The sequence below is a fragment of the Equus quagga genome, chromosome 18, assembly GCF_021613505.1.
Source record: "Equus quagga isolate Etosha38 chromosome 18, UCLA_HA_Equagga_1.0, whole genome shotgun sequence".
Taxonomy (NCBI): Eukaryota; Metazoa; Chordata; class Mammalia; order Perissodactyla; family Equidae; genus Equus; species Equus quagga.
In genome coordinates, this window is record NC_060284.1 from 27,042,301 (window position 1) to 27,066,480 (window position 24,180).

At 35.5% G+C, this 24,180-nt stretch overlaps 1 protein-coding gene across 5 annotated transcripts in view; it reads left to right on the top strand.

Moving 5' to 3' along the window:
• Positions 1–24,180, top strand: part of RPAP2 (RNA polymerase II associated protein 2) — a 72,124-nt gene that overhangs the window by 11,158 nt on the left and 36,786 nt on the right. For all 5 annotated transcript variants that reach the window (XR_006886056.1, XM_046645748.1, XM_046645750.1 and 2 more), the window contains 4 exons: positions 8,440–8,475; positions 10,584–11,514; positions 16,597–16,679; positions 19,392–19,472. Coding sequence is in view for 4 of the 5 variants with exons in the window: in XM_046645748.1 (XP_046501704.1) it covers positions 8,440–8,475; positions 10,584–11,514; positions 16,597–16,679; positions 19,392–19,472 (1,131 nt within the window). In the remaining variant the exon portion in view is untranslated. The remainder of the gene's footprint in view (positions 1–8,439; positions 8,476–10,583; positions 11,515–16,596; positions 16,680–19,391; positions 19,473–24,180) is intronic.

Genomic DNA, 24,180 nt, shown 5'->3' on the forward strand with positions numbered 1-24,180 from the left:
GCAAGGCTAGAATTCTTTCATTATATTCCTCTTGACTGGAGTAATCTATAAATACACAATTGTCACATCATGCATAGTGTAACTATAGCCCTAATTCATCTATAATAGTTGTCAGTATATAACCATATCAGTACTTATTATATCTGGATGTATCAATGTTACCTTAATTTCTAAATTCTTAGGGGCAAGGATTATGTCAGTTTATTTCATGAATCCACTAGAGGTCACTGTGTTTTCACAGAGAATGTTTGATATTTTTATGTGTGCTAATGATCAGAAATTCTAGAATTCAGTATTCTTTTAAAAAGCTGTCTTTAATATTGCACATATAAGCTCTACATAAAATGATTTTCTAAAGAAAGTCTTCACATATGGTTTGGAGTATAACATTCAGAACCTGTCTTCTTTTAAAGGGGAAAAAATGGCTTCTTTTAAGTGGCAGCATTTAATATTTAATGCAGAGATATATTATTAGCTTAAAGTGAGTCGTCACAATAAATTACATAATTTTATTTTAATATTATTAAATAGTTATTTAATAATAATCATAATTGAAAAGTAAGAATACATTTCAAAATCCACTCAGATAATTAGATATTTTATTGCATTGACTTCCAAAATTTTTGACCACTATAATAAATGCTGGTGAAAATGTTAAAAAATAGATTTAAGAAAGACAGATTTATGAATTCTAGCTTCATACTTGTATCGAGGCTTCGAGCCGGGGGCTTAGAAGTTTTGTAGTCCCTCATTTTCGTTATTAAGGTATGAAAAAATATGTGAGTATACCCTTAATGTCATGGAGAGCAGGGGTGCTTCTCACTAAATGTCTCCTGATGCCCTCTCGGAGACCAAACATTGACCTAGATTGTCTGGGTTGTGACGCAGTGTGATGTGTGAGAAAATATGTGAGTATACCCTTAATGTCATGGAGAGCAGGGGTGCTTCTCACAAAATGTCTCCTGATGCCCTCTCGGAGACCAAACATTGACCTACATTGCCTGAGCCGTGACGCAGTGTGATGCTGCTTATGTTGTGAGTTAGAAATTTTTTACCCACTCGGTGGCTGGAAACAGACCACATACAGTTTTGTTCCTCTGAGACAGTGTGCTGATTTAGGTAGTGAAATAGTTGCATTTATAAATCTTGTTTGGTTGGCTGTAGGCTCTGACAAGTCTTTGAAGGAAGGAAGTTTCTTGAATTGTAACCTAAAAAGTCAGGAGTTAAAACTGAGAAGGAAGGACAAATGTTGAGAATCAGATTGTGATTTTTAAAAGATCTAATTGGGGTGAATGGTTAATGCTGACAGAGCTAAAAGCGCCATCATGTGGCTCAGAATAGGGGATTTTCACACATGCTTCTTTGGCAATAAACATAGTATAATCTCAGAGGTGCGGAAGCCAAAAACCTCGGCAGAGCAACTTCTATAACCTCTTCCTGAACGCCACCTCTGTTTGGTATACAGAATAAGAACTTTCTGAAACAGGTTTTAACGTGTGTCAAGTTATATTTGAAAAATTCCCACCACGGGGGAATTGTAGCCTGCTGCGCCTGTTGGTTTATATATAATATACATTCTCTAAGCGATAGACACACACACATACATACATATGTGCATACGTAATAAGTACACAAGGTTTTTTGGTATGTTATTTCTAATTTTAGACTTCCTTGCTCTAGTTACAATTAATCATCTAATTTATACTGTAGTGAAAATAATATGAAAATGTTTATGAAGAACCACCTTGAATTTATTCTTTAATTAACATGGCTCCTTATTTTTGATTTTTAAATTGAGCTTATCTCAAGTAAATTGAGAATTATCTCCAGGGCAACATAAACTTTTTAGAGCGAAGAGGAATGGGACTTTTAACAAAAAGCTTTTGAATTTCATCTAAGAAAGGATAGAAAAGAAAGAGTGACATAACTTGGTGCCTCGTTCTTCCCAAAACAGCTCATAGCAAAAACAAACTGAAGTTTTATATTGAACCTTTCATCTAATATCTCATTAAACTCAAATTTAGTTTTTTTTAGTGTCAGGTACCATTCTCCATTTTATAGATTGGGAATCAGGGAGAGTATTAAGGTCCCTCAGAACATCTAGGAACAATGTTCGGTGCAATTTTCATTACCTGATGTCAGAAAAATGAAACAAAGGAGAAGGAAATAGTAAAGTATGTTGAGTTCCTAAAAGTTGTGGTCTCCTCACAACTTTTTTCGGTCTTTTTTCTGGCTTTAATTAGAGGCAGCATGTTTTGGAAAGAGCTTGAACTTTGAAGACCTGAATTCAAATCCTAGATTTACTGCTTGTTAGCTGTAATGATTTTAGGATCAGTTAACATCTCACAGCTTCAGTTTCCTCATCTATAAAAATAAAGGTGTAAGTTATGTGAGGATTAAATGAAATAATATATAAAGCCACGCAGCGGAAAGTGTGGGAAGATGAGAAAGTTCTGGAGATGCATGGTGGTGATAGTTACACAACAATGTGAAGTACTTAATGCCACTTAACTGGAGCTAAAAATGCTTTAAATGGTAAATTTTATATTATGTATATTTTACCACAATTAAAAAAATCCACCTACATATAGTAGGCACTTAATATATTCTAATTTTTCGCCTTGTCTTCTTTAGAGATTGAATTTTTTTTAATTCTTAGCCTTTTTCTCAAAAAATACCAAGTTGTATAGCTAGAGATTTCTCATAAAACTGTCTTAAATTGTATTCGTGATTCAGAATAATGTTTATATTTTGATTACCCCTTGATACAGCCATACTTAGACCTCATTCTCATTTGGAACTGTGCTGCCTCCAAGATCTTGAAATAAGAGTTTCCCGTCTCTGACCACAACCTCTATATCATCTACAGCCATCACTCCTGAGTGTGCTTTGTGACCTCATTTTGACCTCCTGTCTCAACCTTAGCCCTGTTCGTCTAGGTTGGCAGACCCTCATTACATTTGTTTTCCTGAGCTCCATAGTCAGCAGTTACAGTATTGTCCTCTCAAACAATCCCAGATTGTTTCTCCCTTAACCTTCCACCATGTCCACCTTCCAAAGCTTCAGTCATCCTTTTTTTCTGTGGTTAGGTTGCTGAACATTATTGGGTAAAGTTCTCAAATTAGACCCTCACGGCTTTAGACAAGCTGTCTCCTTTCATTCAGTCCTCACAACATCTCTGGGGAGGTATTATTACCCATTTTATGGATAGTGGAACTGAGGCTCAAAGAGGGTTAGTGACTCACTCAAGAACATTTGGCTCGTAGATAGAGATTTGGGATTTAACCCCAGATCTGTCTGGCACCAAAGCCTGCAGTCTGCATTCCTTTGGCCCTGTTCCAGTTCATTCTGTCTAGTCTCAACTGTGTGCGCTCACATTTTTTTCTCTGTTTCTCATTGACTATCTGATACATTCACACTTTTTCTCCTCTCCTTAAACTTTGAACCCAACACCCAATGCATAGTAGATAATTTAACCTACTACTTAATGATTGAGGGCATCTAGCAGAATCTCCTTCAGCATTATTTTCTTCCTATGCTCTCTCATTTCTCTGCCTCTTCATTGCTAATATTGTACCCACTCTGTGACTGATTTCGTTCTCCTCTCACTGAGGCTTTGCTTTGTGGTTTATTCCTATTTTCTTCCTCTTTCAAGCTCTCCTTTTATACTGATTCTTTTTCCTCTACTTTAAAAAGAAAAAAAAAATTCTGAAAAACAGCCATTAGATTTTGTGGTCCGCTGGTAATTGGTGATGTTAGCTAGAGCCATTTCAGTAGTAATGCATACAGATTCCAGGAGGCAGAGGGCTGACGACTGAATAGGAGGGTAGGGAATTGAAAATGATGAGTGCAAACTTCCTTAAAGAAGGCTTACAATGAAAGGGGGTGGAGCTGTATGATTGAAGGACAGGGTTGTGTTTTTTAAGAGTTAAGCATGATAGTATACTGAAATGAAAGAGAAAAAAGGGAAAGATTTGTAGAGTAAACCCAGAGTAAGATCCATAGGATTAGCCTCAAATGCCTTCATATGCAAACTACGTGGATCTTCATAGGGCAGTTGAATTGGAAGCTTTTCTTCATTTGGCTCAGCAGGAAGTTTTTCTTTCTTCTCTAATTTCCCATAGCAGCACATATGTCTCGTGCTTATCAAATACTCTCTTGAATTGCATGATGCAACAGTGTAGTTCTTATGAGCCATGCTGTCTGGGTTTGATTCCCGGCTTTACCACTTACCAGCTGTGTGATTTTCCGGCAGATTGCTTATTCTTTCAGTGTTCAGTCTTTTTACCTGTAACGTGGCATGATAGTCATAGCAACATCATCCTTATAAAGATTAATACTTGTGAAGCTCTTAAACACTGCTTTTCCTTCTACTAAATTGTAAGGTCCTTGAGAATAGGAACCTATTCTTTGTGTTACTTAACATACCTGGCATAGCCCATACATATAATAGTTCAGAATTCTATTTTTGAAGGAATTTGTCCAGTGATAGAATGTACTCTGCATTTGTGGGTTAGCCATTTAGTGTAAGAATCCAGTTGAGAATCACTGTGTCTGCACATATTTTCTTCCTTACAGTGATGCTCAGACTCCAGTGTAGGCCCAAATGCCAGACAGCTGCATGGTACTAAACCTTGATAATTTTAGCCAGGAAGATTTGGGCGGAGATGTGGGATAGGAAGAGTGAGAGAATTACAAGTAGAAGTGGGAGGAAGTAGTCAACAGGCAATAAACGTTACTCTATTGTAAACGTTAGCGTATTATTTAGTTCAAAAAAGCTCTTAATGGGAGTTATAAATACCCGCTGGAGCAGTCAGGGCTAGTCACCATCCAAGCAGTGTCATCTGTTTTCTTTGAGCAGCACCAAACCAGGGTAGCTTCTGTGACTAGAGTTTAGTGAGTGGGAAGAAGTAGGGTAAACAGGATAATTTGGATGATTGGGAAAGGATATGCCTCAATTGGCTGAGGGACTAAGAAAGAAGAAAAAAATAGATTTTTACTGTCAGGCAACTCACTGCCCATTTCCTTATTTTGCCTTTTCCTTCTAAATTTGTTACTATTGTTCTTGGGGAACTCCTAAACTACAGGGGAATCTCTAGAGCAGGAATGGCAAATATTGGTTTCATCCTCTGTGCCTCCTGATGTGTGGTACTGAGAAGGAGTTTAATGGGAAAGAATGCCTTGATCAGTTAGCAGCACCTCCCATAACTAAGGAGAGGATTGGCAAGAGGGCCCGTTCCTTGCAGTACCTCCTATGCCTGAGACTGAACAAAAGATGAATGGGTTATCTAGGCAATAGTTATATGATTGATGCTGTGATGTTTCGTTATATAAAAAATACTTGCAACTCGGATTTTTCACTGGCAGCCTTTAAATGTCTTAACTCAAATGACTTCTGAGTTAAGAAGTTCTTTTTTTTTTTTGCTGAGGAAGATTCACCCTGAGCTAACATCTGTTGCCAGTCTTCCTCTTGTATATGAGCCACTGCTGCAGCATGGCCACTGACATACAAGTGGTGTAGGTCTGCACCTGGGCCACCAAAGTGGAGTGCACTGAACTTAACCACTAGGCCACTAGGGCTGGCCCTTGAGTTTTTTCAATTGAAAGTTTTCTGCAATATCATGGCCTTTTTTGCAGCCTCATTTTGCCCTTTAAATGGGATTTGTGCTCAGTGCCTTAGCTCTGTTTAGTACGCACCTAGTTCCCTATATTTAATTTTTTCTATTAATCAAATTTATTTTTTAGAGCAATTTTAGGTTCACAGCAAAATGGAGAGGCAGGTACAGTGATTTCCCACTTACCCCCTGCCCCTACACATGCATATCCTCCCCCACTATCAATATCCTCCCAATAAATGCTACGTTTGTTACAAGTGATGAGCATACATTGACACATCATTATCACCTGAAGGTCCATAGTTTGCCTTAGGGTTCACTTTTAGTGTTGTACCTTCTGTGGGTTTGGACAAATGTTTAACGATTTGTACCCACCATTACAGTATCATATGGAGTAGTTTTATTTTTTTTTATTTTTTGCTGAGGAAAATTAGCCTTGAGCTAACATCTGTGCTGGTCTTCCTCTATTTTGTATCTGGGTCACTGCCACAGCGTGACTGAGGAGTGATGTAGGTCCGTACCCAGGATCTGAACCTGTGAACCCAGGCCACTGCATCAGAGTGCGGTGAACTTAACCACTAGGCCACAGGGCCAGTCCCTGGAGTCGTTGGATAGCCCTAAAAACCCTCTCTGCACTACCTATTGATCTTCCTTTCCCCGCAACCCCTGATCTTTTTACTGTCTCCATAGTTTTACCTTTTGCAGAATACCATATAGTTGGAATCATACAGTATGTAGCCTTTTCAGATTGGCTTCTTTCACTTAGTAATATGCATTTAAGTTTCCTCCATGTATTTTCACGGCTTGATGGCTCATTTCTGTTTAGTGCTGAATAATATTCCATTGTCTGGATATACCACAGTTTATTTATCTGTTCACCTACTAAAGGGCATCTTGGTCGCTTCCAAGTTTTGGCAAATATGTATAGAGTTGCTGTAAACATCCATTTGCAGGTTTTTTTTGTGGACACAAGTTTTCAGTTCCTTTGGATAAATACCAAGAAGCATGATTTCTGGACTGTATGGTAAGAATATTTTTAGTTTTGCAAGAAACTGCCAAACTGTCTTCCAATGTGGATTTACCATTTTGCATTCCTACCAGCAATGAATGAGAGTTCCTGTTGCTCCACATCCTTGTCAGCATTTGACGTGGTCAGTGTTCTGGATTTTGACCATTCTAATAGGTGTGTAGTGGTATCTCGTTGTTGTTTTAATTTGCATTTCCCAGATGACATATGATGTAGAGCATCTTTTCATATGTTTATTTGCCATCTGTATATCTTATTTGCTGAGGTGTCTGTTAAGGTCTTTTGCCCGTTTTAAAATTGAGTTGTTTTCTTATTGTTGAGTTTTAAGAGTTCTTTGATATTTTGGATAACACTTCTGTATCAGGTATGTCTTTTGCAAATATTTCTTCTAGTCTTTGGCTTGTCTTTTTATTCTCTTGACAGTATCTTTTGCAGAGCAGAAATTTTTAATTTTAATGAAGTCTAGCTTATCAATTCTTTCTTTGATGGATCGTGCCTTTGGTGTCATATCTAAAAAGTCATCCAGGTTTTTTCCTGTGTTATCTTCTAGGAATTTTATAGTTTTGTGTTTTACATTTAGGTATGTAAACCATTTTGAGTTAAATTTTGTGAAGGGTGTAAGGTCTGTGTCTAGATTCGTTTTTTTGCATGTGGATGTCCAGTTGTTCCAATCCCATTTGTTGAAAAGACTATCTTTTCTCCAGTGTATTGCCTTTGCTCCTTTGTCAAAGATCAAATGATTGTGTTTATATGGGTCTTTCTCTGGGCTCTCTGTTCTGTTCTGATGATCTGTTTGTTCTTTCACCAGTACCACACTGTCTTGATTACTCTGGGTCTGTAGTAAGTCCTGAAGTCAGGTGGTGTCAGTTCTCCAGCTTCGTTCTTCTCCACCAATATTGTGTCAGCTGTTCTGGGTCTTTGCCTCTGCCATAAAAACTTTAGAATTAACTTTTTGATATCTACAAAATAATATGCTGGGATATTAATTTTAATTGCATTGAATCTATAGATCAGGTTGAGAAGAGCTGACATCTTGACTTTTGTAGTCTCACGAAGGCACTTTTTCTGAGTCACCTCAGAAGCATTTTACAGTTTTCCTGTCCTCTTAGATTTATTTACTGTTATATTTGTTCCTCTCAATATTTTACTTCCTAAGAGGTTTTCCTCCCATGATGCCCAGCCAGATGTGATTTCTGGTGTTGCATAGCAAAATTGTTCTTAGAATTAAATTAAATTACCTAATCTACATAGTTCACATCCATACTATAATACAATTGCTTTTTCAGAAATTAGGGCAAAAAGTCTTATTGACCATATAAAGGAAATACAAGAGAATTATAGTTCATAATCTCTGACCGCAAGGAGTTTGTAGTCTAGTTAAGAAACCAGACTTGAACATATGAAACGTAAGACATTTAGATAATAATTCTAGTATTAGGTCATAGAGGAGTAAATGATTAATATACAGTGTTTGTGCAGACAGTGATGTGGAATTTGGAGAAGAGAGTGATTTACTTTAGCGGGTTAGTAACGGGAAACTTTATTGGGCTTATGGAATTTGAACTTAGTCCTGAAATATGAGTAAATTTTGGATAAGAGAGAGATTAATCCAGATTTCTTGTGGATGAGTTTCACAATACTTTGTCCTTTAAATACTTTTTTCTTAAAAAAAAAAAAACTTTATATGAATTATTTACTTCTAGTTCTGTTTTCTATCCAGTGTAGTTATAATAAACACTTGAAAGTGTTTGGTGTATCAGTTGCCTTCAATTTTCTATGTCTGTGTTTTTGTCACAGGCACCCTGATTTTCAGCTGCTACAGGAAGGACAAAGGTACGGTTGAATCAGTGTCACTTACCTTCTGTATATTCGTGTTAATAGAAACATTAAGAGTAAACCAGGTGGTATGAGCTCTTGGACTTCCTGTGCTGATGCATTATGTAAGTGCCCATTCTAGCCCACACAGAGAAATATTTGCCTTGTACAGCTTTTTCTTTTGTGATGGTAAGATGATGTGTTTGATCTGTATGATTTATAGTACAGCTGTTCCTACCAAGGAGGTCTAATTGAACCTGTTGAAATATGACACAAACAGCTTCCATCTGATATACTGTGCTTCTTTGTCAACTAGATTGTACCAATTACATTTGTTGAAAGGTTTTTATAGTCTTATAGGGTTTCAAAACATTAATGTATCAATTATTTAACTATTCAATGTGTCTGAAATATTTTGGCATGTCTAGAGCATTAATAAAAGTTGCAAGTTGTGATTTTTTTCTAAACTCTCCTTGTGGTGTTGCTTGCACAACCGTAACCATCTCTCAAAACACGTCCTTTTATCTCCCAGAATAAATTTTCCTGGTTATTACTCACTTCCTTAGTTACATGGAATTGAGCACAAGTGAGAGATATTTATTTACTGATGTATATGTCTTTAATTTATAGCTTCAAAGTAGTATAGAAAAATATAATTACCTTAAAATTCCAAGAGAAAGTATGAAATTTATGAAAGTTAAATTGTTCTTATTTTTTTGAAATTTTACTTACTTCAGATCTGAAAGACAGTCCCATAGCTGTATAGGCTAGATTCTAACTAAAAAATGATATCTGATATTGAGTAAACTTGTCATCTTTTCTCCATTCCCATCCACAACCTTATTTTCAACTGTTTTTCTTCTTCTTCTTCTTCTTCTTTACAGTCCCCTCCAAGCGTGCTTCTTTCTTTTTATTGCTGCATTATTTTATTGTTTTAAATCATTTTTTTACATTTAATAGCCCTTCTTGGGAGCAAGTATAGGTTTACAAAAAGATAACGTGAAAAGTAGACAGTTCTCATATGCCCTTTCACCCCCTCCACGTGCGTCTTGACCCAGACTCCTCCTCATCCTGATCTTTAAAGCTCTGATAGGGGCTTTGCTTGAGAGGACTGCTCACCCGTCCTTGTTTATCTCAAGTTGCATAGACACAGCTGTTCTTTGCCTTCACTCTTTCATAATTCTTAATCTTTTTAAAACCTAATCTGAAAATTGAAGGAGCACAGTAAAAGGGAAAATTGTTGTCTTTTATTGTTGTCTTACATTGTGTTGTAACTGGATTTTCAAATATAAATATATCTTTCAGTGATAAATGTTGATTTGCCAACTTTATTTTCTGCTGTGACTTTCTAGTGTTTTTCATTCTATGGAATTTAGTGTATAACTATCAACCAGAACTGGAAAATGTGTAAATGTCTCTCTTTTAGGGGGTGGGGAGGAAGATTTGCCCTGAACTAAACATCTGTTGCTAATCTTCCTCTTTTTTTTTTTTTTGTTTGAGGAAGATTAGCCCTGAGCTAACGTCTGTGCCAGTCTTCCTCTGTTTTGTATGTGGGTTGCTGCCACAGCATGGCTGATGAGTGGTGTAGGTTCCTGCCAGGGCTCTGAACCTGCAAAGCCGGGCTGCTGAAGCAGAGCACACCAAACTTAACCACTGCACCATGGGGCCAGCCCAATAAACATCTCTTTTTATCTTTCAAAACCTACAGCGTTTCTATAATACGTTTTTTTGAGAAGCCAGTATAATGAAGTTTTCAAAAAAAGCTTTTTTTAAAAAGGATATATAAAAGTCACAGAAATGGAGCAGGCAGAAATCAAAATAATTCAGTAGGATGGCATTACCAAGTATTTTTTTTTCTTTTTGCTACAGTCTCTTAACACTTGTAAAATAATGAGGGGGAAAAAAGACAAAGAAGATGGAAGAACTATATCAAATAAGATGTAGAGAAATTATGGAATTATAACCCTCTTCAGACGTGTGTGTATGTGTGGATACAAGCTTATATAAATATAAGCCTTTACCTAGAGAATAAAACTTTCTGTCTTGAAAGTTACAAAGTATAAATACTCTGGGACATTTTGCTTTTCTGTTATGGTTATTTTGATTTTTCTTTTTTCCTTCTACAGTGGCCATTCTGGAGAAGAAGTTCAGTTATGTAGTAAGGCCATTAAAACATCAGATATTGACAAGCCTGGCCATTTTGAGAAGCATTATGAATCTAGTTCTTCTAGCACTCATAGTGATAGTAGCAGTGATAATGAGCAAGACTTTGTTTCCTCCATTCTACCAGGAAACAGACCAGATGCAACGGGTATAAGGCCACAGCTGCACAAAAAATGCATAATGAAAAAGAAAGCTGGTCAAAAAGCTCGCTCCAAACATGAAGACAAAGAACAGACAGTGATAGATGTCGCTGAACAGTTGGGCAGTTGCCAACTAGACAGTCAGGAGAAAGCTGTTGCTCGTCAACTTCCTTTACAAAAAGTCGATACTCAGATTCCTTCAAATAGTCCTTGGCAAGAAAAATTAGAAGCTTCAGAAATTTCTGAAAATAAATGCAATAGTTCAAAAATAACTCTTGTAGGTATAAGTAAGAAAAGTGCTGAGCATTTTAAGAAGAAATTTGCCAAATCAAACCAAGTTTCTAGGTCAGCTTCAGTGCAGGTGTGTCCTGAAGTTGCAAAGGCAAACTTAGTTAAAGTCCTGAAGGAGACTTTGATTGAGTGGAAGACAGAAGAAACTCTGAGGTTTTTGTATGGCCCGAATTATGCTTCTGTGTGTCAGAAACCTTGTTCAGCTCCTCTGGTTAAAGAAGAAGAACTCGATGAAGATGACATAAACCCTGACCCGGATAGTCGTTCCTCTGCCTTGCAGGAGTCTCAGAACAGCTTGGATGAGTCTTTACCTTTTAGGGCCTCAGATACAGCCATTAAACCATTGCCAAGTTATGAGAACTTGAAAAAAGAAACTGAAACATTAAATCTAAGGATCAGAGAGTTTTATAGAGGACGGTATGTTTTGAATGAAGAAACCACCAAATCACAGGACTCTGAAGAGGTATGTCTTAATGATAATGAGTTTTCCATGTTGCTAACATACGGAACTCTCACCATAGCAAATCTTGGAGCAGGAAGAATATTGAAGAGATCATTGTTAAATTTGCAGAAGGTTTCTTTAGTCATTCGGTCTTTTGGTTTAAAATGCCATCTCCAGTATTGGCATTACTATTTGCCAGATAAATTGAAGTTTGCCCCCAGAATATTTTCATAAATGTGTAACATTTTTCTGTAATGTAGAAATAGTCTAGAATTGTGGGACGAAGTTTGCTTTAAAACCTAGTTCTTCAAATAATAAGTAGACTCTCTCAAGAGGCTTGTTTTTCCTTTGTTAGGTACTTCAGATCTCTGTAGGTCTTTGTGTTTTATTTCCAGTGGGCCTGTATGCAGTGGGGTAGACTTACTAGTTGAATAGTAAAATATTTGGATAATGCTTGGCAAGCATGTCCATTTAAAATATTATAAATGAAAATAATATAGTAAAGGAGACTTACTGGGAAATATGGACAGAGAAGAACATGGAAAGAGCTCATTCAGGTAGAGCTAGGTTCGAACATCTGCTCTGTCATTTTCAAGAGCTGTATAAAAAGTTAGTCTCTTGAGTCTGATTGCTCATCTGCAAATGGGACTATAAATAGCTTCCCTTGCTCAGTTTTTATGAGTTTTAAAGGTAAAGGATGTAAAGCGTTTATCACGGTGCCTGACGTATGATTGGGACTTAGTAAATAGTAGTTATAGGTAGAGACTGAATATATGCCGCTGAGATTTAGCGAGGGTTCTTTCAGTATTTCTATTACCATTTTTGGTCATTGTGTAGTTTGGGAAATGAAGTCATTTGACATGAAGAGGAGTAGGTGATAACCTTGTTTTTACCACAAAAGTTTGTTATTAACACTTCTGGGTAAATGTGGCTCTAAATTTAAGAACACATTTGGAGGTTTAGAAAGAGGATGAAAGTGGAAATAGAGTAAACATTTAGAAATTTCTTACATTTCTACAGAATGTTACCTAGCCCAGCACTATGTTTGAAATCACTTCAACTCTATTATTAGACGGTATCCATAACTTGGAGAAACATTGATCTCTGTCACTCAGCTGCATAAACCTACCTTAGTACATCACTTGTTTTATCATTTTTGTGCTTGTAAGCCTTAAGAAGGAAAAATTAACCCCTGAAATTTGACTGTTCCTCTGTTGTATAACGTTGTAAAACGTTTTCATTGCAGTGTAACACAGGTAGTAAATGTACAGCTCACTGAATTATCACAAATGAACATACCCACGTAATCACTACCACGCCAAGAAACTCGAGCAAACCAGAAGCCCCACTATATATCCTAATCATTACCTCTTTCCAAAATTAATGACTATTATGATAGCCTAGATTAATTTTGCCAATTTTGAACTGCATGTGAATAGACTCACAAGGTATATATTCTTTGGTGTCCAGTTTGTTTCACACAACATTGTGTCCATGAGTCATTTGTGTTGTTGCATGTAGCTTTAGTTCATTCTTTCATTGCTGCATAGTATTCTAATATAGAAATGTACCACCATTTATTTATATTTAATGAGCATTTAGGCTGTTGCTGGGTTGGAGCTGTTAAGAACTTTCTTGTATATGTCTCTCTTCTAATATGCATGCGTTTCTGTTGGGTATGCATCTAGGACTGAAATTTCTGGATCATAATGTATGCATAAATGCAACAATACTAGATGATGCTAAGCAGTTTTCCAAAATGGTTGTGCTAGTTTATTTGCCACTGCCACTGTATGAAACTTTCCATGACTCCACATTCTCACCTGTACTTGATATTGTTACTTTTCACCATTCTGGTAGTACTGCTTTTTGGTTATAATAGATTTGTCAGATGATTAATGAGTTAAGTACTGTTTCTTTTGCTTATTAACCATTTGGATAATTTCTTTTGTGAAGTGCCTATTCAAGTCTGTTTCCTATTTATCTATTGGAATATCCAGGGGTTTTTTCCTTACTGATTTGTAGGAATTCTTTATGTTTTCAGGATTCAAGCCTGTTTTTAGTTATGTGTATTGCAAATATCTTCTACTCAGAGACTTGCCCTTTCACTTTCATTGATGGTGTCTTGAGTCCAGTTTATTGTTTCCTTTAGTGACTTTAAGAAATCTGTGCTTAGTCCAGGTTATTTCATCTTCTAGAACCTTTGTTGTTTTTTCCTTTCATATTGAGATCTGCAGTTGATCTGGGATTGATTTTTGCTTATGAGGAGGAGTATGGGTCAGATTTCATTGTTTACCTTTGTGGAAATGTATGCATATTAAAGTTTGAGAAGCACTGTTGATTTGGGGTTTGTTTGTTTTGGGTTTTTTTTTTTTCGGTTTGCTCACTCCATCAGTTACTGAGAGAGGTGGGTCAAAATTTCTCATGATAATTATGGATTGATTATTTCTCCTAGTTTTGTGAATTTTACTTTTTTTACTTTAAGACCGTGTTATTGCGTCCATATGTAGGAATGTTATGTCTTCCTGGTAAATTGAAACCTCTTAGCACTATGGGGTAACCTTTCTCTACATGGTTTTTTGTTGTTGTTGTTTTTGTTTTGGTGAGGAAGATTCTCTCTGAGCTAACATCTATTGCCAGTCTTCCTCTTTTTTCACTTGAGGAAGATTAGCCCTGAGCTAATATCTGTGCCAGTCTTCCTCCATTTTTTATGTGGGTTGCTGCCACAGCATGGCTGACGAGTGGTATAGGTCCACGCCCGGGATCTGAAGCTGTGAACCCCGGCTGCCAAAGCAGACTATGCCAGACTTGACCACTACACCAGGGAGCTAGCCCCACTAGCATTCTTTTATTAGTCTTTTCAAAGACTCTCTTTTTTTGTCTAGGCTGATAATCTTTGTCCTTTATGTCAAGGATTTAGTCTGTTTACATTTAATGTCATAATTGATTTATTTGGGTTTAAATCTACCCTTTCACTTGTTGATTTCTGCATGTTTCACCTGTTTTATGTTTCCCTTTCTTTTCTTACTTTGGATTAAATATCATCATTCCTTTTTTATCCTCTATTAGCTTATTTTTATACATTCTTTTACGAATTAAGTGGTTACCCTAAGGGTTAAAACCTGAATCTTTATCCTATTAAAGTCTAACATAAGTTAGTACTTTTATTGCTTCCTGGACAATTAGTACCTCAGAAACTTTAATTCCATTTCCCCCCTCTTTACTTTTGTCCTCTTGTTGTGTATTTTTATTCTCTCTATATTTTAAATCCTAGAAGATTATTTATAGTCAATATTCGGTTGGATTTCTCCAATTAATTACTCTTTCATTGTTTGTCATTCCTTCTTGCATCTCCATTATTCCACCTGGGATCATTTGCCTTGGGCCTGAAGAATATCCTGTATTTCTATTAGTGCCAGTTTGCTAGTGATGAATTTTCTCAGTTATCGTTTGTCAAAAAATTCTTTATGTTACTTTCACTTTTGAAAGATATTTTCCTGGGTGTTGAATTCTAGATTAGCGGTTATTTTCTTTCAGCTCATTGAAAATATTCCCTTGTCTTGTGGCTTCCATTTATTTCTCTTATTGTTGAGTCTTTGAAAATATTGTGTTTTCTTCCTTTAGCTACTTTTAAGACTTTTTTAATCTTTGGTTGCCATCAGTTTTAGAATGCTTTGCCTAGGTGTGATTATATTTGTATTTATTCTTTTGGTTGTTGTGATACTTAAATCTATAACTTGATTTCTTTCATCAGTTTTGAGATATTCTCAATTATTATCTATACCAATATTGCTTCTGTCCCATTCTCCCTTTCCTCTCTGTCTGGTACTCCAATTACAGATATGTTAGTCTTTGTCACTGTGTCTTTTATGTTCTTCTGTGCTTTGTGTTGTTGGGGGTGGGGGAGGGGGTGTTGGGTGAGACTGTGCTCCATCCTGGATACGTTCCAAGTCAGTATTCTTTCTTCAGTCATTTCTGCTATATTATTAAATCTATCCATGAGTTCTTACTTTTAAATACTATATTTTTCAGTTCTGAGGTTTTCATTAGGTTCTTTTATATTGTTTCCAGTTCTCTGCTAAAATTTTCAATCTTGTCATTTTTCTTTGAATATTTTCTACACAGTTATTTTAAGTAAAGCCAATAACTTCATTACCTCAATTCCCTAGAGGTTGATTTCTATAGGCTCATGTTTCAGATTTTGATTATATTGTCTTCTTTTATTATTATTAAGTGGCACATATTGTATATTAAAAATTACAAGATAACTTGAGACCCAGGCTTGTGTTATCTTCCTCTAGGACAGATTTATGTTTGCTTCTGGGAGAAGATTTGCAGCAGCCCCGAATCACCTTAATCTAATCAGGGATTAAGATGATTTGAAGCTGGGCTTCAGCCCCTGTAAGAGCTGGTCTGTTTCCTCTTCATTCTTACTCCTAGAGTGTGGTCCCTCTAAGTCTTGGTCTCAAGCTTGGGGAGGGTTGCCAGTACATTATTGGCATGCCCCCAAATCTAATGTTTATCAGAAAAACAGTGCTGATGTTCTCTGTATCTAAATTGCCTCTTCTGGAATTAGTCATTGCCCTCTCTGGAATTACCTTCTCCAGAATCTCAGGCAGTAATTCTTCACTGCCTTGTTAGCTCTCTGATACTTTCAAACAAATGTGGGTTTTTTCCCAGCTTTTTCGGTTCTGTGCAGGAGAGGTGGCTTGTATTATCTTGTCTGCCATTTCTAGCAGTGGAATTCCCCATAATATGCTTATAGTATTTGCTAATTTTAGTCTTTTAATCTCCTACATTTGTATAGCATTTAGCAGTTTATGAAGTCCTTTTGTATACATTTTCTTGCTTAATACAGAAGGGATTAGTATCCCTATTATACGGGTGAGAAAACACTCTCAAAAGAGGGCAAATGACTCATGTAAATTCAGTCAGCCTAATGACTGAACTGATACTTACATTTAAATGTTCTCATTCCCGACTCTAGTTTTTGTTCCACCATACAACAAGTGTAAACTTTTGTGTTTTAATGTTTATTGTTCTTATCAAAAAAGAATGTGACTTTATGATTTTTGTTTTGCTTTGTTTAAAAATGTGTTTCAGCACGATCCCTCCTTTCCACTGATAGATTCAAGTTCTCAGAACCAAATTAGAAAACGCATCGTACTTGAAAAATTGAGTAAAGTGTAAGTATGTAATTGTCATCCCACTTTTATAACGTTTTAAAATTAACTTCGTATTTGTGGGTTCATAATTTATAGGTGTTATTCTTGACCTTGAACAGTTTGAAAAATAATATGAAAAGTTTACATGGATTTCTTCACCTGAGAAATTTAGATTTTTAAGATATCCTACCAAGGAAATATTGAAATTAAGTTTTGTGTAGAAGACACAGAGGCACATAATAAAGAGGAAGGTTGAGCTTCTGGAAGTAGAAAACCAAACTTAGTAATCCAGTGAAGTCAGGGAAAAAGTACCAAAGCTAGACCGATTTTAATACTGATTTGTGGTAAATGTGTCATATCAGGTTCACATGTGAATAAGACCTTATACAGTTTTAACGGTCTGTTAACTCACTCTCCATACTTATTCACAAAACCATTTCACACTCAGCAACTTGAGTTTTTGTTCAACTCAACTTTGCACTTTAGTTTGAAGCTTCCCGTGGTGGAAATTATTATTCTTGTAATTAGCCCAGTCATAAATGACATTTAAAAATTGCAATCTTGGTTTCTCTTTCAAAAGGAGCTTGAAAATCTTTTTTTCCAGAAGTGTGAAGACTGTCTTGAACTTTTCAACTTGCATTTTCTTTCTTTAGCTGAAAAGATGGAAAGATGTTTTTCAGTCATTGTTTGAGGTGTTGTGCATATGGAGAAGTCTTAAGTTTGTAGTAGTTCAAAATAAGAAAAACATTTTCTGGAAGTCATAATATTTTGAGCAGCTTACTCCTCTGTTTATTTTCTATAAATGTTTAAGTTCATATTTATTGAGTTCCAGTTTTATGTTAGGCTCTTCATCTATAATAAATCTGTTATTAGTTTCGCCATTAATCTGCCCATCATGTTTGTACATTTGTTTCTGATAAGTATTAGGTTAGAAAACAGTCTGAGTCACCACCTATCTGATTTGTAGGACAAGAGGATATCAGTCCTTGACTTTAGTTACATAGGTTTTGAAAGTTGAGATAGATTATCGATACTAGTATGTAATCAGTAGATTGGTATTTATCTCAAAATAGTTTTTTAGACTTTTTAGCTAATGAAAGTACCCAGTTTTACGTTTAAGCATGTGCTTGAAGGAATTCTGTTCCCTGTGGGTTTGGGCTGCAAAAGAAAATACCAAAAGGAACTCTGCTAGAAGACCAAATTATTGATATTAGCACAAGAATTAAATTTGAGAAGTGGAATAACTTAAAGAAAAAGAAGCACAAAGAACACTGAAAACAAAATAATTATCGTGACATAGGGGTTTTGTTGGTTGGTTGGTTGTTTATGAAGGTAGTTGAGTTTTTTTCTCATTATAGAAGTAACACCTGATTATAAAAGTAAGACCTTTTTTGGTTTCTGATTGGAACAAATCAGTTGTAAAAAGAGTTTTTTAAGATAATCTAATAAATGAATATATACTGGATAGTAGATGATATTAAGCAATTATTGTTAATTTGGTTAGATGTAATTTTATTGCAGTTACGTAAGAAAATGCCCTTGTATTTAGAGATACATAAGGAAATAGGAGTCAAATGACATGATGTCAGGGATTTACTCTAAAATATTACTGCAAAAAAAGGGAGGAAGGAAAAATGAAGCAAATATAATAAAATATTGGGAGATTGAATCTGGGAATAGATATATGGCGTTATTATTGTTATTCCCTGTATTTTGGAACATGTCTAAAACTTGAGTAATAAGTTAAAAAAAAGTTATAAATACTGATTGCGGAAGATTTAGGCAGTGCAAAATGGTATAAAGAAGGAAGTGACAATCACCTATAATCCCACCACTCAACAATAACTAATATTAATATTTTGATGTTTATCCCTGACATATGTGATATATGTGGTGTATGCATTTTCATTCCCTTTCGTTCTCTCCATTATAGTATATACTCAGAAGGAATGAAATATGTTTGATTTATACTATGTACCATATACAATAGCATTATATAATATGTATGTTTTTATAAAAATGGCCCAGTACTACATACGCATTTTTCACTTAATATTTATCATGAATATCTTTCCATATTAATATAGATTCACATTATCATTTTAAAGGTTTTATTATATTCCATTACATGGGTATATCATAGTTTATTTAGCCAATCACCTATTGATGGGCATTTGTTTCCGTTTTTTAACTACTAAAAATATTTCTGAAACAAGCATCTTTTTTATGTTTATCTGATTATTTCTTTAGGATAAATTTTTTCATAGTAAAACTATTGGGTCAAAGAGTATCCACATTTAAAGTATTAATATATATTGTCAAATTGCTCTTGAAAGGTACCAGTTTTTACTCCCACCATAAGGATTTAATAAGGAGATACATGTCACGCTCCCATATTGGACGATTTCGGGGGCAGTTTCTCTGGCCTTGTGTTCTCTCCATTTAGTCTAATATTTGAAAGTAAAGACGTAAGAAAAACTAGAGACAAGAATATAGATAGCCAAAATGATATTTGTACATTTCAGTGCCTCACACTGTAGCACAGACTAAAAAGTGGAGGGTGGGGTTATGAAATGTTTCCTTATGGCTTCTCACCAGTCATAAGCTAGCTTAACTGCCTCCACCTAAGTGCCATTATTCCCTATGGAAAATCCAGACTTAGGCAAGGTCCAAAAAAGATTATCTATATTAATTAAATTATATTTCTAAAGAAATGTAATATTTTATTTTCAGATTGCCTGGACTTTTGGGACCTCTTGAGATTACATTAGGAGATATTTACACACAACTTAAAAATCTTGTTCGAACTTTCAGGTTAGTGTTAATGTTATAATTTCCCTTCTCAATTATTTTGACTTTATGTGATTGCCTTGCAGAATCCATGGGTAGACTAAGGCATGAAAAAAATAAGTGACTTACCTTCAGTGTCTTAGACCTAAATACAGTATTCTATTTTCTCCTCCGCTAAACAACATTACTTTTATCTTTTGTGAAATGTAATGCCTTATTTGCTCAAACTGTGATATATTTAGCTTTGGATAGTTTATTTACAGAATAGCCTAAAATTAGGAAGGAGAATGATATCTGAGACAAAAAGGTGGTTAGCTGGTAACATCTTGGATTATAGTGAATTGGTAAATATATATCAGGTGACCGGCTCTGTGCTAGGCATTGTGGGCAACATGAAAGAAGCATGATGCCCACCCTCAAGGAGGAACTCTCCTGTGAAAAGATAAGGTGAGCACAGTGAACGGTACGAAACAGTGGGTAGTTTAATATTGAATTGTGTGGAACAGATTTGAAGCAATAAGAAGTACAGAGAAAGGGAAACAAGAGAGTATCACTTGTGAAGTGGAGCAGTTGGGATTTTTCTAAGACTGTCAAGAATATTCAACCAGGCCGACCCCAGGTTCTCTACCAAGAAGGATATGGATAGGCCTCCAAATACGTTATAACTAGAGGTGTACCAAATACACATTTTGGCCAAAAGCCAATGACCAAATATTAAAGTCAATATTTCCTGTGGCTCAAGCCGGATAGCACCAACATAGAATGAACTTCTAGGGCAGAAGAATCATTTCATCCAAAAAATTAATTATTATTGTAGTTTATGGTTGTCAGGAGTAGTAGTAAGATTTTAAAAGTTTAAAATTATAGTACAGGAACAGTTTCTTGGCACTGTCAGCTGTTAGCTTTCTCTTGCAGTCACTGTACTGCATGTCAGTAATACCAAATAGACATTCACTTTCAATTAGCACATTTAAAAACATCACTAACTCTTCTGTGTGCCACAGAGTAATTCAGGAAAACATCTTTCAATAAGGTATTTACTAAAAGGAAGTAGGAATCATTTTTTCCAGTATATAATGTTCTTGAGAAAATAATCTGTTTAATATGTTCAGTATTTGTGTTACTCTATTTTGCTAAATGATTGAAAATTTTACTAATTGTTTTATACATAAAATTTATAGTTTTCACAGGCATCATTAATTACTGCAGCATTTTATTTTTCTATTGACTGATAAAACAGGTACATAAGGACACTTTCACTCCATTTCATCTAGAATGTTTGTATTTGAAAGTCAGTGTTCAGGTAATGGTAAATCTGAGTGACATGATTGTTCTAATTACTAAGATTGTTACACTCATTAGATATCACGCAAACCATGCAATCACAAGGTCATTGATCACACACAAGTTTAGGAATGCCAGAAATGATGCTCAGATTGGCTTAGGCCTTTGGAAGGCTGAGTATATTCTTTGCCAAAAAAGAGGGTTTGGACCAAAAACCGAGACCAGAGTTGAACTTCTCTGCATCCCTGTTAGTGATGAAGAGAGAGACCCTTGTTTTTTAGGTGCTCTATCCTGTACCTATCACAGACCATGCATCCAAAAGAAAAGTGTTTTTCAGCTGTCTGTCTATACTGATGATAAAGATTGAATAGATATACAGAATGTGGTAGCACTGAAATTTAGGATTTGTTCAGGATTTATCAGGAAGTGAATATCATATTAACAGAAAGGTTAGCTGAGGGAAGATGAAGACTGAGTCCTGCTCTGTTTCATTGATTTTTAAAGGACTTGCCATTCAGTTTTTTGCAGACAATGTTTATTTAATCACCATTCTGAGCAAACCAGTAAAGTTCACTGAAGACATATCAGAAAAGATATTAAAATAAGACTTTTGATCTTGAAGACAAATATGAATTCTGTACTCTTTTTACTCTGCTCATTTAGAATAGATTAGCAAGTAATTTTACTTTGTATTTTTTCTAGAGCTATTTTTCTGTTGATCGAATTGGATTTTTTTTAACTATTCTGAGATTCTCAAAACTTAGCAGAATCCCATTGGAAAGAAATATTAGGCTGCAGCTGCAAGATTGCCCTATTTCATATACCCCAGGAACTTAGGTATTTCAGGTTTGAAATCACTGTCCAGGTTTTTATTTTTAATCTTTTGAGGCAACCCTGGTAATAATGTTTGGTCCCTGTCTATACATGTAGTCAGAATAGTACTTACTGTATGCCAGGCTGTATTGGCACTTTCCATATGTTATCTCATTTAATTTCCAAAAAATAGCGGTATTATCTTCATTTTACAGATGAGGGATAGAACTTAGGTAATCTCTTAAATCACACAACTAGTACTTGGGTTTAGACTCCAAGTCTAAGTCAAGTGGATAGATCTTAAGTGTTCTCACCACACACACAAAAAGAAAGGAAATAGTAACATTCTGTGAGGTTTTGGATATGTTAATTAGCTTGAATGTGGTGATCATTTCACAGAGTATACATAAATCAAAACATCAGATATACACCTTAAATATATAACTACTGTGTGAGTTATACCTGAGTAAAGCTGAAAAATTTTTTTAAAAAACAACTACCATCGATTGTCTCAGTAGTCATTAGTGTCAAAAATGTAAAAAAAGGTGTCATTTCATTTATCACCCCTCTAGACCCCAAGTAAGAACTCTACTTCAGCGGGTTCTGTTACCTATGAAACTAAGCCTCTGTGACACCTAAGCAGGCAAGAGGCAGTGTTCTTCAGGCCTGTAAGGGGTAGCTAACAGACCAGATACGAGGAGACATTCAAATGTTGTTTTCCTTTTATATTTAAAACTATTATTTTATCACCTTTTTCTGTCATTCCTATTGTGTAAGTGTAAGTCCTTTCCAGTTACTTTCTTCATTATTTACATTAAATTAAAGCCTAGATGAAATGACGTGTCTGAGATTTGCTTCAAAATTATCCAGGTTAGGGTGATGTTGAATATGGGGCTGTAGAGATGAAATATGATTGACCAGGAGTTAATAATTGTCTAAGTTGTGGTGATGTGACCAATATGTGGGAGTTTATTTTATATTCTCTCTATTTCTATATATGTTTGAAATTTATTAAAAAGTTTGAGGAAAGTAAGCCAGAAAATTATGCATTATTTTGGGGATGTTATAAAAATGTTGATGTTAGTGTTATTTTTGAAAATCTTTACTCTTTAGCACCTGCAGGTCAAAAGTCTATAGCTTTAATAAAAAATTCTTAAATTGGCTTTGCGGCTTTTTAGAAAAGTGTCAGTTACTTACAGAATGACCTCTGGTAAGATGACTCATTTAGGGTCTTCAGATTCTGGCAGGACAACTTCAGCAGGTGTGTGACTATTTGTAGGCCAGGGCTTCTAGGTGAAGTCTGAAAAAAAATGCCATGTTGACAACAGTGATGTGTGTTGAGAGATCTTTTCAATCAATACTGGCAGTGGAAAAGAGTTGACATAAATAACCATATCTTTCTCTTTGAAATGATGATCAATAATAGGAACTTGTAGAACAGCAATTCTCAAGCCACTTGTGCCTCATCATTACCTGGGGAGCTTTTAACAACTACAGACGCCTGGCTGCACCCCTAGAGATTGAGTTTCGTTTGGTTAGGGTTGGGCCCAGACATTAGTATTTTTCAAAAGCCCCCCCAGGTGATTCTAATGTGCAGCTAGAGTTGAGAGCCTGTTAGAATTGAAACATAAAGCAGCTTTTTCAGCTCTTTGAGGAATCTTTCCCCAGTGAATAGAGCTGTCCTTTTCACTGAATTGCATCACAGTCGTTTATCTGGAATGTTACATTGATTTACCTGGCATAGTGGTTCCATCAGAAGTTGCTTGGTAATGATTCACTGTCGTTGGTGTCAAGATATTTTTCTGAATCCAATTTGAATTAAAATTGTATTTTGACACAAAAGCCTTTTTAAAATTTCATCAGTGATGAATCAAGGTATTTTTCTCAATCTATTGTATTTCAATTTTTATTTCAGAACTTTATACTTTTTAAATGTTTTCCTGCAAATATTACTATTTTCCTTTTTTAATTATCACTCGGATAATAGTAAATATATTGTTAGCATCTGTGCTTGAAATTATCTTGACTCAGAAAAAGGAAAAATATGAGGGCAGGTAAAATTTTGCCATTCTGCCACTAGAAGTACTTTGAAGTGAAAGCAAAGAGCTTGTCATGTTTCCCCAGTGCCTGAAACAGTGGTATAGAGCAGGCACTCTGTCCATTTTTTGCTGAATGAGTAAATGAATTCATGAAATCTTAAATTTGCTTTAACTTTAGGAGATTTGAGTACAATAGAAAAAGAAGTTCTATTTAACTGTTTTTGCCATTATTTTTCTTACATGCTTATCCTTCTTTGACTGTTTTTGGTTGTGTGCTAGATTCTGTTTTAGTTGTTATAGATAAAGCAGTGAACAGACAAAAACTTCTCTCATGGAACTGTTCTCACAGAGAGGATCTGTAAGTTTTTAAAAACAATATATGTATTATTATTATGTGGTGATATGCCCTCTCCCCTTTCCCAGTTCTTTCTCCTCCTTTTCCGCCCAAGAGCAGGGAAAGGGGATGGTACTGAGGAAGGAGGAAGTAGTGACTTTAAATAGGCTAGTCAGGGAAGACCTCATTGAGAACATGCCATTTGTATAAAGCTCTAAAAGTTTGTGAGGGAGCAAGCCATGTTGCTGTCTGTGAAAATATA